The sequence below is a fragment of the Aethalodelphis obliquidens genome, unplaced genomic scaffold (assembly GCF_003676395.1).
Source record: "Aethalodelphis obliquidens isolate GAN/ISIS:26980383/991018 unplaced genomic scaffold, ASM367639v1 scaffold1, whole genome shotgun sequence".
NCBI classification, from domain to species: domain Eukaryota; kingdom Metazoa; phylum Chordata; class Mammalia; order Artiodactyla; family Delphinidae; genus Aethalodelphis; species Aethalodelphis obliquidens.
The window spans coordinates 66,456,917-66,469,615 of NW_020837945.1; the positions used below are offsets into that span (position 1 = coordinate 66,456,917).

Here is a 12,699-nt window from a genome sequence, read left to right on the forward strand (position 1 = left end):
GTGTGTGTGTGTGTGTGTGTGTGTGTGTGTGTGTGTGTGTGTGTGTGGTTGTGCAGAGATCTTGCTTTTGTCTATATTCAGACAGATTCAGATTGGCTTGGTTTTGCCTCACTTGCATCATGGTCTCAGAGGACCTTTTATCTGATGTTGGTGATCTGTGAGATTCCGTTTGGCAGAAAAGCATCACAGCCTAGCTATGAGTGCTAGGTTCCTTCTTAGCTATGAGGGGCTGCTTTTCTCTCTCTCACTTATTTGAAATAGATGTAAAAGATGAGGTAGTATATGGATAGCAGGAAGATGGATTAAGAGTGTTTAGACAGGGTATATGAACAAAGAATTTACTTGTGATTGGTTGTTTATGTGTGAGAGGCAGTAAAGAAACTTATTCTGTTTGAAATACATCAGTAGAATCTAGTGTTAATGTTGAAGCAGAGATGTCTAGTTTGTTTATTCCTTACTAGGGGAAGAGGGGTTGGGGGTGGGGTTATGTGTCAGTCATATATTGGGCTATTTAAAACTAAATGTTTGCATACTTACTATGTGCCAGACATTAAGTGCTTGTGTGATCTCTTTTAATCTCTTGGGTTAATTAGGTTAGAAAAGAAGGATGCATAGCCCTGGCATTGGGAATAAGGACCAAACTGGAGATCCAAGTGGGGCTAGTGGTGTTAAGTAATATTTAAGAGTGTGAGTTTCATCATAATAGATTGGGTTTGAATCCTGCCACCACCTCCCAATTAGTAGTGATAAGATCTTGAGCAAGTTACTCAACCCCTTAGAACCTCTGTATTTTACAGATTTAAATGGGCAATAATAATAATACTGTCTTCAGATGACTGGCAATACTTGTACTTAGTAAGCACTCGGTATACAGTAGCTGCTTTTATTACTTTTCTCTTATTGGCTATGTGCCTTTGGACAAATCACATAACTCAGATCCTCAGTTCTGACGTCATTTTACAGGATTGGTATAGGGATCAAAAAGTGTAAATTGAAGCGCTTTAGAAAGAAAGCACTTATACAAATAAGATAAATGTTAATGACTAATATATTGTTTCTCAAGTGTTTGAATTTACTTGACAAGAAAGGACTGTGGTAGGGTTATGATATTTTTGGATCAAGTTATACAGGTTCTTGAATGTTAGGATGAGAAATTTAGATTTGATGCTGTGGACTTTAGAAGTTCAGCCATCAGATAGACTTTAGAGCAGGGGGATGAGATGATTCAAATGGTGGTTTAGGAAACTTGGAATTGGAGAGGGAGAGCCTAAAGGTTCAAAGACCAGATTTAGGAAGCTAAATTTCAGGCTAAGTAATGGTGGCCCAGATTAGTGAAATAATAGTAGAAGTGAAAAATCTGTGATGTTTCTAAGGAATTACTACAATATAATTATAAGCTGAATGTGAAGGCTGTAGAAATAACAATAAAGGCTTCTTGAACTTTAATTTTGGAAATGGATTGGTTAAAGTTATTTAGATGTAAATAGTTAATAAATTCGAAGAAATAACCTTGTTACAATGTACAGAATGACCAGAGACTTTCGGTTTTAGGTACTTATTTGGCTTTCCCCATGACATAGACTCAAATGTGTACTGTCCAAAAAGAAAACTGTTGGAAAAGGATACAGGTTTCAGTGGTAAGCTGTAAAGAATTTGATTTTAAGTTAAAGTAAGTATATGTATGTTAGAAATGTTGTGATTAAAATCTGTTTGCTGTGCTGCAGTGAGGGGTGAAATTACTTTGAAATGCTTCAAAAAATGATAGATGGATAGATATGTGATAAATCAAATATAGAAAAATGTTAATTGTAGAATCTCAGTGGTGGGCACATGGATGTTCACTGTAAACTTCTTCAATCTTTTCCATGTTTTTGAAAGTTTTAATAATAAAATGTTGGAGGAAGAGTGGAGATATAAACTGTTTGCTAAAGGCTAGTCTTGAGAATTTCTCTTCCCTGACCTGAGACTTTTGTTTTCTCTATAGGAACTTTCCGCTGTACTTTTTGCCATACAGAGGTAGAAGAAGATGAATCAGCAATGCCCAAAAAAGATGCACGCACACTTTTGGCAAGGTTTAATGAACAAATTGAGCCCATTTATGCTTTGCTTCGAGAGACAGAGGATGTGAACTTGGCCTATGAAATACTTGAGCCAGAACCCACAGAAATACCAGCCCTGAAACAGAGGTGAGTGTAGGCCCTGTGCTCTTACCAAGAACACTTTTAAGCTTGCCCTTGTTTTAACTACCTGTACTTTGGAGAGCAGGATTGGGTGAGTAATTTACCAGGAGACTAAAAACTATAAGATTATGTGGATTCTAAGCTCTGCCACACATGTCGTATTAACTTGTGCCTGTGATGAAATTTGTTTGTACTGAATGCAGAACAGTATGAGCCCTAGGCAAAAATCTTTAAATAGTCAGGTTTGACTTGTAAGTACTCAATCTGCTTGGGCCCACTGCAACTCAGCCAATTGTTAGTTAGTCCTAAATTGGTTGTGCCTTTTGGGGATATCTGAATTTTCCTAGTCAAGTTCTGAAGCCTGAAGTTCTTTAAGGAATACAGCTTTCACTTTTTTTGTATGTTTGTTTTTGAAGTTTTTAACCACACATTTCTTGCCTTCCTTAGTTTTCAATGCAACTTTCTTGAAAGCGAAGTATAGTGGGTGTTACCTATGGGTTAATACTTCTTACTGTGGCTCCCTATTTTTGTCAGTGTACTCTAAGTTTTGAATTGCAGAGACAGCCTTAATTTTGCCATGCCATAAAAAGTGGTTTTTCTTCTTTGAAAAGTATAACTGAGAATTGAGGTCAGAGAGTACTCTCCTATTCTTCCCTTTTTCTTTCTTCTTCCCAGTTTCAAGCTGAGGGCTTTTAGAGTTTATACCCGTCTACTCCCTTCCATAGAACACAATAGTCCAAGTTGTAACTGTATAGATTTTGGGAGCACTCTTAGTATTTTGTGCCCTCTGGTACTGATGCTGCAGAAAAGCCAGTTCTGGGCAGTCCTGAGCAAACTGAGTTTCTTTTTGGTGGTTAAAAACAATCCAGTTATACAGAAGGTTTTGTATCTGTACAAGTTATTGTGAATTTTCTTTTCTAGCATCTGTGTCAGTTAGGATACCTTTATCTGTGATAACAGAAAACCAACTAGAAGTAGCTTCAACAGTAGGAAAAACTTTCTAGCATGACCAGAAGCCCTTAGGTAGCACAATTCAGAATTAATTCCACAGCTCAGTTACATCTTCAAGGATCTAGATTTGTTTCATACTTACTCGCCGAACTTGGCCTGTTGGTTTTCCTCTTGGCACCACCAGGGGAGCTAGCCTAAGGTGGTCACATTTAGATGAAAATGTTCAAGCACAGAAAATTGGACCATCCCTTCCTTGTGTCCTGTTTTAAGATGGAAAAAAGCTGTAACATAAGACTTTAAAATATAGTAAGACAAATAGATAGATTGGGTACAGAGAGATGGCCTCGTAGGCCTAGACTCAGAGTGGGCCAGCAAATAACTGATGAAAAAGCTATAGGAAAGAGTGATTTACAAAGCAGCCCTGGTACAGCTAAAGGCAGTAGTTACAAGGCATGGATTAAGTGACCAGATCAGCATGGTTTGTACAACTAGAGAGGGTGCATTTTTTTGATAGAAAAAGTGGCAGTGGGTCTGTAGATATCCAGAGGCAGAACAGGAGGGAGGGATGGGATGAACCCACGATTACCTCCAGAGGTTGGTCAGAAACACAGTATTCTCAGGGAGAGATGTAATGGGCCAGTCAGAGACATGGATACGTCAGAGAAATCTCAACTAAACATGAGACAAAACTCAAGTAGATGTGAGTGGGCCCAGGAAGAAATGAGGAGCAATGGAGTAAGCAGATATGAAGTAGGACCAAAGAGAAGGAAAAACAGTGAATGGCTTCTGAGAGAGAGAACTGATACAGAACTTAAAGATAAATGAAGAAGTATTGCTTAGGCTCAGAATGAGACAGCCCACTACACAGGAGACAATCCAGGATTCATGGAAAAGATTTAGGAAAAATGGCAGAGAAGTAAAGGAGAAACATAGGGCCAAGAGAATCAGTCAGCAGACACAGAAACAAACACAGCAAAAGGTATGGAGAAAGATACAGAACAGGTACTAAATAAGCAGGTAGTTCATGAAATATGAAGATAGTTTGTGCAATAAAAGAGCTGTCTAAACAGAAAGGGAGGGACAGTCATGCCTAGAACTTGATGCAGAAAAGCATCAGTAGCAGGCAAAGAAAGACAAGGTGTGAGCTTAGACACACAGAAAATCAGGTATATTCAAAAGAATGTGGAGCACATTGAAAGTGAAACGATCAGATAAAACGGGGAGCAGCAGAAAGGCTGAAAACTCATAGAGATGAGGAAACGTTAAGTGACTAGAGAAAGATAAGGAATGATCCAACCTGGAACAGAAGATCATGGATAGTAGAAGTAAGAAGCAAAAAAAAAATACACTCAGAAACAGATCATGGTTGCTGTGGGGTAGAAATAATGGTTGGGCCTGGATTTGGAGAGTCAGCATAGGTGCAGAGATGGACAGATACAACTTGAAAAGAAGCTGATCTCTGCATAAAGATTTGCCTTATTTGGTGAGTCGCAGAATATTAATTCTGAGTTGAAGTCTGGCTTTGTAGAATACTATTCTAGCCTCTCAGCACACAAAAGAAAGGGAAAAGCCCACAGAACTACTTTGAATTCTTCTGGGTTGAGCTGAGAGCATGCTTTTTAAAATATAACATGTGTTTTGTTTTGTTTGGGGTTTTTGTTTTGTTTTTAAACAAAATACTCATCAAAGATGTTACTGGGAGAGATTGTCACCAGACTAGTGTCTTTAAGTGGATTATGTCACTATTTCATTCTCCCCTCTGTCTAAGTAGACTTATTTAAACATCTTAATCTGTACAACCTCAATCATTTATATACACCTAATGCATTTATATACACCAGAGGATTCAGTGTTTCAGAAACTTAAATATAAATATGATGGGTTGTTCTAACCAATGTAACTTTCACCCTGTGGTATAAGAGCGGATTTTCCAGAATTATGAAAGCATGTGTGCATGATTGCTAGATAGAATTTATATGTAATTCTTCAGTAACTACTTCCCCAGCTGCCCTTCTTTTCTAGCACCAAGACTTCAAATTTTCTTCTTCCCTTCCTCCTCTAATCTTGTTATATAGCAAGGACCGTGCAGCAACTGCTGCTGCAGCTGCTGGCCTGGCAGGTGGGCACCACCGGGAAGCATGGGCCACCAAGGGTCCCTCTTATGAGGACTTATACACTCAGAATGTTGTCATTAACATGGATGACCAAGAAGATCTTCATCGAGCCTCACTGGAGGGGAAATCTGCCAAAGAGAGACCTATTTGGTTAAGAGAGAGCACTGTCCAAGGAGCATATAGTTCTGAAGAGATGAAGGAAGGTAAGAGTAGAAGAAGTAAGATGAATATGTCTTGGGTATGGTAGAAAATGAACTTGACCTAGGAAATCACCTGGGCAATTCTTAGTTTTATTGGAAACCCACTGTGTCTGTTTTGTAAAACAATTGCATTATAGCAGGAAGTAAATTGAGCAATAAGCATTAAAACCAACCAGTATACTTGTATTAAACTTCAACTTAGTTGAAAAAACAGACAGCTTTTTAAATTTCCATTTTAGATTTAAGAAATTGTCATTTTTTATGTTAATTTCTTGAAAAAGTACTCTTGTGTTCAAAGTGGCCAAATTCATTTCTTCTTTAATCTTCTGTTGCCCTAACTTGCATGCATTTTTGTTTCTTTGAATTAGGAGCCATAACTATATACTAGTTATGTTGTCTCCTCATAAATACCAAGGAGATGCGCTACTTGAAATATATAAAAAGATACCAAATGAGTAAAGACAAGGATTCTCACCATCCAAGAAGATTGGCAAAACTTTATACTAGAAGATTTTGGAAATCTCTGTGAGCCCTGAAGGGTTAAGAATTATATAATAATCAGAAGCTTGAGAACTGCACGATTTTACTTTTTAAATGTTAGTCTCAAATTACTGGATTCAGAGACTTTGGGTGATGATGGTTTAGGACTAGATAGAAAATGGGAGACTAAAACTGGATAAGTATTGCTCAGAAACTGGGAAACAGAGGTGAAAGAGGGAGTCTGTCCCTCTGGTTAGATTTCATCAGCATTAGAATCTACCCGTCCCTATTCCTAGGTTATGTGTCATTACTAACGTATCACTTGAGTCTGTTTCTTTAATACTAAAGAATCATCAGTAATTAAAAACCACTTGTTTTTTGACTTTTTTTTCTAAACTCTTTTCCCTTCATAATTAGCATTTCTTTACTGTGTATGCTAAGAATTGTAAAAGTAGTGTGGAGTTGGGTAGTCATGGTAAAAGCAGATGTGTGATTCTCTAGTGTGATTCTCTTTCGTGTTTTAATTCCAACCAGAAAAAAGTTTTCCTTGGCAATCATACTTTACTCTCCCTCCTTCCCACTGATTACCTTGGCTATGAGGTTTAGTTATTTTGCTGCATATTGGTTTAGATTACATAGTAGTTAGGCTGTCAACTATTTAATAGGTTCGTTTTCCCCAACTTGGCTTCTTGCCTGTTCTTGAAGCAACCAAGCCTTTTTTTCTGTGAACTTAGGAACAAAAGTGAATGAAATAAAACTATTGTTAGCAAGTATTGTATACAGTTAGGCTCATATGTTTAACACTCAATGTTTATAATTCCTAGAATGGTACAACTTGAATCATAAGGGCTTTAAATAAGTCATCTAGTCTACCCTGTTCCCTTTTGTAAATATTTCCTTCTATGTATAAAATAGGATATGCTTTTATGTCTAAATTTGTCTTCGTTAGGTTTTATTATAGTTGAATAGGCTCTATCCAGTGAATGTGTGAAGTGAGTCTTATTTGTCCTACACTTAATTTTCCTCAGAGTTCAAGTTATTTTAACATCTTTCAGAATTTTATAGACTTCAATCATGTCCTTATTACTCTACTGAAAGTTCTAATTCCTTTTGATTCTACTTTCCTTACAAAGGATTCTCTTCCCCCAAGCCATCTCCACCTACAGTTGTTGTCTTATTTTAATTATCTTTTTCTGGACCATCTCCAATTGTAATATACTTTACTTGAGACCTAGTGACCAGAGCAATACATGTTACTTATGCATGAATTTATCATTAATTATTTGAGTTTTATCTCAAATATCCTTCTAGTTTTTACATGACAGTTTAATATTGCTTTGCTTCTGGAAGCATATTAAGACCAATAACTTTAGAATTATGTGCAGAGATTTTTTTCAGACCCTTTCCTGCCCTTTATTTGATAACTTGGATAAGGTTTTTTAGTATATTTTAGATTATTTTTCTATAGGCAGATTTTCTTACACTTGCCAATATTGAAATAGATCTGCCACTTTTCTGCCCACTTATACAACCTTCAGGTCTTCCTATATTTTTTTGCTATCAGTTTGGCCTTTAAGAACCCAGAATTGCTTAGCATCATCAGTGAACTTGACAGTTTCCCAGGATACATCTTCGTAATTTGTAACTCTATTAAATAAGACTGCTCCTAGAACTAGTGTTTCTACCTTACCATCTAGAGATTTGTTCATTTATCCTTATTTTTTGTTTTCTGTCTTCATCTGTAACAGAATAATTCCTTTTTTGGCTAAGTCTCTCAAGAACCTTGTCAGAAATCTTTCAGATATGACTTCATTTAGTTTACAAAACTAAATTGCTTTTCCTCTAATTTTATATTTACTTTAAGCATTATTCAAAATACTATGTTGGTAATATTAAGGTATTTGGAAAATTCTTTTAGAAGTGTATAAGTCTTAGAGACTTGCATACATTCCTTGTCTTTTTTTCCTTTTGAAATACTGCATTGGTAATAAGGGCTCTAAGGAGGAGGTTCAGCCTTTGGCACTATTTTAAAATGGTTAAGTTTGATTTTAACCCTCACTTTTACATCCATGTTATCAAAAGCCTGTTTTCTCTGATCTAAACTTTTAACTTCTCAATTCCTGTTTCCCTTTCTCTCTCTTATGTGCCCAATATCTTATCTCAGGAGTTCTATACTTTCTAAAATGTCCAGGGTTACAACTAATTCATTCTAATATGTTAATGAGAAGATGCTTTCACTTCATCCATGGCCAGAATTGGTCATTTCTGGGTCTTCTCTTGATACTAAGTAACACTAATCTAAGTGCCAGGCCTTCACAAATATTCACTTAATACCCACAATAATCCAGTGAGGTAGGTACTGTTTTTCCCCCTTTTTGTACTTGAGAAAATTGAAGCAGAAAAAGATGAAGTAACTTGGCCAAAATCATACAGCTAAAAGTGTTAAGAGTCAGGATTTGAATCAAGGAGTCAGGTTTCAATCAACATTTTAAATTCTTTTATGTATTTAAATGGCATTATATTTTGTATTATTTTCAGAATATAAATGTTTTCTTAAATTCTTCATCTGTAATATGTACACAAAATGATAGGAGGTGTGTGGTGGGAGAAGTTTCATTTCTGATACTAGATTCCTAGATAAACAGTTCAAAGTACACTTAATTTGCTTCAGGAAAATAAAACTGCCATTTATTTACTCATTCATCAAATATTTATTCAGTGCCTAACAAGCAATAGGCACTATTCTGGATGCATGGGATATATCACTGAATAAAAAAGGTAAATATCTGTTGTGAAGAACCTACAGCTGTGGAAAGTAGGTGACAAAGACAATAGACATAAATTATTATGTTAGAAAATAAATGCTATGGGGAAGAAAATAGAGCATTGGGAATATAGAGGTAGGGATGAATTGAAAGAAGGTGAAATCTGAGTGAAGACGTGAAAGATGCAAGGAGGTATGGATACCTAGAGGAAAAATATCCCAGGCAAAGGAAACTGTCAGTGCAAAGGCCCTGAGGTAGGAGTGTGTGTGTGGTGTGTACAGGGAATACCATGGAGGCCACTGTGACAGGAGCAGAATGATGAAGGGATAAGTAGGTGGGCAGGAGGAGTTCAGATGATGCAGGGCTTTATATGTCATTGTAAGGCCTTTGGCTTTTACTCTGAGCAAGATGAGGAGCCGTATTTTGATGTCCTATTATGCCAGCTACAAAATTCGTCCTTCATAGACATTATTTCATTTTCTTATCCAGAGCCCTAGAAGACAAATGCTTTTATTATCCCATCTTACAGAAAAAGGTACCAAAGTTTAGAGACTAAATAACTTGCCTAAAGTGCTACAGCTTGCATGTGGAAGAACCAGGATTCAGATCCAAGCCATATATTTCTTAAAACCCAGGTACAGTTGACCCTTGAACAGTGCAGGGATTAATCTGAGTATAACTTAAATTCATGGTTTCTCCACCTCCATGGATTCAACCAACCATGGATCATGTAGTACTGTAGTATTTACTATTGGAAAAAAAAAATCCACATATACGTGGACCTGCACAGTTCAAACCCACGTTGTTCAAGGGTCAACTGTACTTAACCATTATGCTACTTAAGTTCCAGTTTGTGAGAAACATTTTGAATATCTTGTGGACAGTAGCTCAAAAAATGGAACCAGTGAAGTCTGTGTTATTTTATAATATTATCCTATATTTAAATATAATATATTAAAATATTATGTATTTTGTTACTTATAAAGGAATGCCTTTTATGTTTAGGGGTATTGACTTTCTGGTTTTTTTCCTTCCAGGTGGCTTAGATATAGACTCGTTTCAGGAGCGTGAGGAAGGCCGTGCGGGGCCAGATGATAATGAGGAGGTCATGCGAGCACTGCTCATTCATGAGAAGAAGACCCCCTCTGCCACAGCAGGCTCAGTGGGGGCAGCTGCTCCTGTGACCACTGCCAATGGCAGTGACTCTGAGAGTGAGACCAGTGAGTCAGACGATGACTCTCCACCCTGTGCTACAGCTGTGGCTGCACATCATGGGGAAGAGGATGAAGAAGATGATGAATTTGAGGAAGTAGCAGATGACCCCATTGTCATGGTGGCTGGCCGTCCGTTCTCCTACAGCGAAGTGAGCCAGAAGCCAGAGCTCGTGGCCCAAATGACACCAGATGAAAAGGAAGCGTACATAGCAATGGGACAACGCATGTTTGAGGACCTCTTTGAGTGAGCTTTCCCTATCTTTTCCTCCTTTCTCTAATGTGCATTTCAAAAAGAAATTCCCTACCTTTGAAGAAAAGTGTTCAGTGGCCTTCTGCCTCTCTTGATGTAAATCAACTGTTAATCTTGTGCAAAGAGTAATGGGAGAGAGAGAAAGTTTGATTTTTATGCCAGAAACTTCTCCACGAGGTAGGTTGGCTATAAGCATACCCTTTCCTATTACTGCAGTATTAATATTTTGCTGTATTTCCTTATCTCACCTTTTTTCTTTCCCTTTTAAGACACATTTTTCTCCCTTCTGAAATGAGTGAGAGAAGTCTAAAGGTAAATTCTTCATGTCTGCCTGTAGAAGCCCACTTTGATAGGTTACGGTAATTCATTGATCACATCCTTTTTATTTATTCTGACCAAGCATTCCAAAAAGCTCCTGATATTGCTGCCAACCAAGCAGCTTGGCAACAGGCAAATCATTGATGAAGGAAATAAAAAAATCTTAAAGCTTCATATTGCTTCACAGTTTAGGATGGAGTCAATATGTAAGGGGAGGTAGGAGTGTGTGTGGAAGAAGGATGGTTATGCGTAAATCTCATGATTAATATCTAAACCAAAATTGGTGTCTTTAGAACTGACTTGACTGACAAATATTATTGTTGTGCATAATGCCTTTTGGTTTGTATGTTAGGTAATAGAAAACAGAAAGTGTGTTTGGTAAGCCCTTAGGAAGAAATTAGAGAAAAAACACAGACTTAGGATAAGGAGTCCATGTAAGGGGTTGAAGAGTGGAGAGCATTGGGAACAGTACCCTTTAACATTGTCTGAGTGTGTGCTGATTTGGAAATCCTTTATATGAAGCTGAGACTGGTCCCCTTCTTTTTCAGTTCTTCCACAGTGCTATAAATTGTTTAAAGAGGCCATTCCAGCAGAAATCAGCATATAACAATTGATTACTCCTCTCTCTTTTTTTTTCTCTCAACATTATTGATGACCTTGTCTCTTTTGATTCTTGTCAGGAATGGTATTTTAGAGTGCATCCAGTATATCATTGAGCATTGTAACCTCAAGGAAAATACTTTATTTTTGGTTCTGATATGTAGTATGGTATTATTCCTTAAGGCAGAACTTTAAAGAACTTTCATACAAAGGTCTACAACAATTGTATTTTTTATAATATTTTCCCTTGCATTGTCATTTTAAGTATTTATCATTTTATAGTACATATGTAAAGTTGAGATAGATTTTAAACATCTGAGCCTTGTATAAAGTAATGGTTCATTTACCTGGGTTGTATTATGACTGAATATTGACAATAAATCTATTTTATACTGACTGAAATTTGTTAATCTAGCTCTGTAACATCTTTACATAATTAAAATGAATACTCTTCCCATTTAAAAAAAAGTGTTTCAGAATATTTTCTCTTATTGGTCATGTTTCAAATAATAGATGCAATTTTATGTAGTCTAAACTTTTTCTGGCAATAAGTTGCCTCAAGAATGACTTTATGGGAGGAGCTTCAAGATGGCGGAAGAGTAAGACGTGGAGATCACCTTCCTCCCCATAAATACATCAGAAATACATCTACATGTGGAACAACTCCTACAGAACACCTACTAAATGCTGGCGGAAGACCTCAGACCTCCTGAAAGGCAAGAAACTCCCCACGTACCTGGGAAGGGTAAAAGAAAAAAGAGAAAACAGAGACAAAGAATAGGGACAGGACCTGCACCAGTGGGAGGGAGCTGTGAAGGAGGAAAGGTTTCCACACACTAGGAAGCCCCTTCATGGGCGGAGACTATGGGTGGTGGAGTGGGGAGCTTCAGAGCCATGGAGGAGAGCACAGCCACAGGGGTGCAGAGGGCAAAGTGGAGAGATTCCCGCACAGAGGATCGGTGCCGACTAGCAGGCACCAGCCCGAGAGGCTTGTCTGCGCCCCCGCCGGGGCGGGCGGGGGCTGGGAGCTGAGGCTCAGGCTTTGGTCGGATCCCAGGGAGAGGACTGGGGTTGGCGGCGTGAACACAGCCTGAAGGGGGCTAGTGCACCACAGCTAGCCGGGATGGAGTCCGGGAAAAAGTCTGGACCTGCCGAAGAGACGAGACTTTTTCTTGCCTTTTTGTTTCCTGGTGCACGAGGAGTGGGGATTAAGAGTGCCACTTAAAGGAACTCTAGAGATGGGCGTGAGCCACGGCTATCAGTGCAAACCCCAGAGACGGGCATGGGACGCTAAGGCTGCTGCTGTAGCTACCAAGAAGCCTGTGTGCAAGCACACGTCACTATCCACACCTCCCCTCCTGGGAGCCTGCGCAGCCCACCACTGCCAGGGTCCCATGATCCAGGGACAACTTCCCCGGGAGGACACACGGCGCACCTCAGGCTGGTGCAATGTCACTCTGGCCTCTGCCACCGCAGGCTCGCCTCACAATCGAAACCCTCCCTCCCACCCCCACCCCCGCCCCGGCCTGACTGAGTCAGAGCCCCCGAATCAGCTGCTTCTTTAACCCCGTCCTGTCTGAGCAAAGAACAGATGCCTTCAGGTGACCTACATGCAGAGGCGGGGCCA

The 12,699-nt window shown here is 38.6% G+C and overlaps 1 protein-coding gene across 4 annotated transcripts in view; it reads left to right on the forward strand.

Moving 5' to 3' along the window:
• Positions 1-11,540, forward strand: part of GTF2E1 (general transcription factor IIE subunit 1) — a 35,162-nt gene extending 23,622 nt beyond the window's left edge. For all 4 annotated transcript variants that reach the window (XM_027105953.1, XM_027105940.1, XM_027105959.1 and 1 more), the window contains 3 exons: positions 1,985-2,186; positions 5,207-5,448; positions 9,728-11,540. In XM_027105953.1, the coding sequence (XP_026961754.1) occupies positions 1,985-2,186; positions 5,207-5,448; positions 9,728-10,152 (869 nt within the window). In that variant the 3' untranslated portion in view covers positions 10,153-11,540. The remainder of the gene's footprint in view (positions 1-1,984; positions 2,187-5,206; positions 5,449-9,727) is intronic.
• The last annotated feature ends 1,159 nt before the right edge of the window (positions 11,541-12,699 follow it).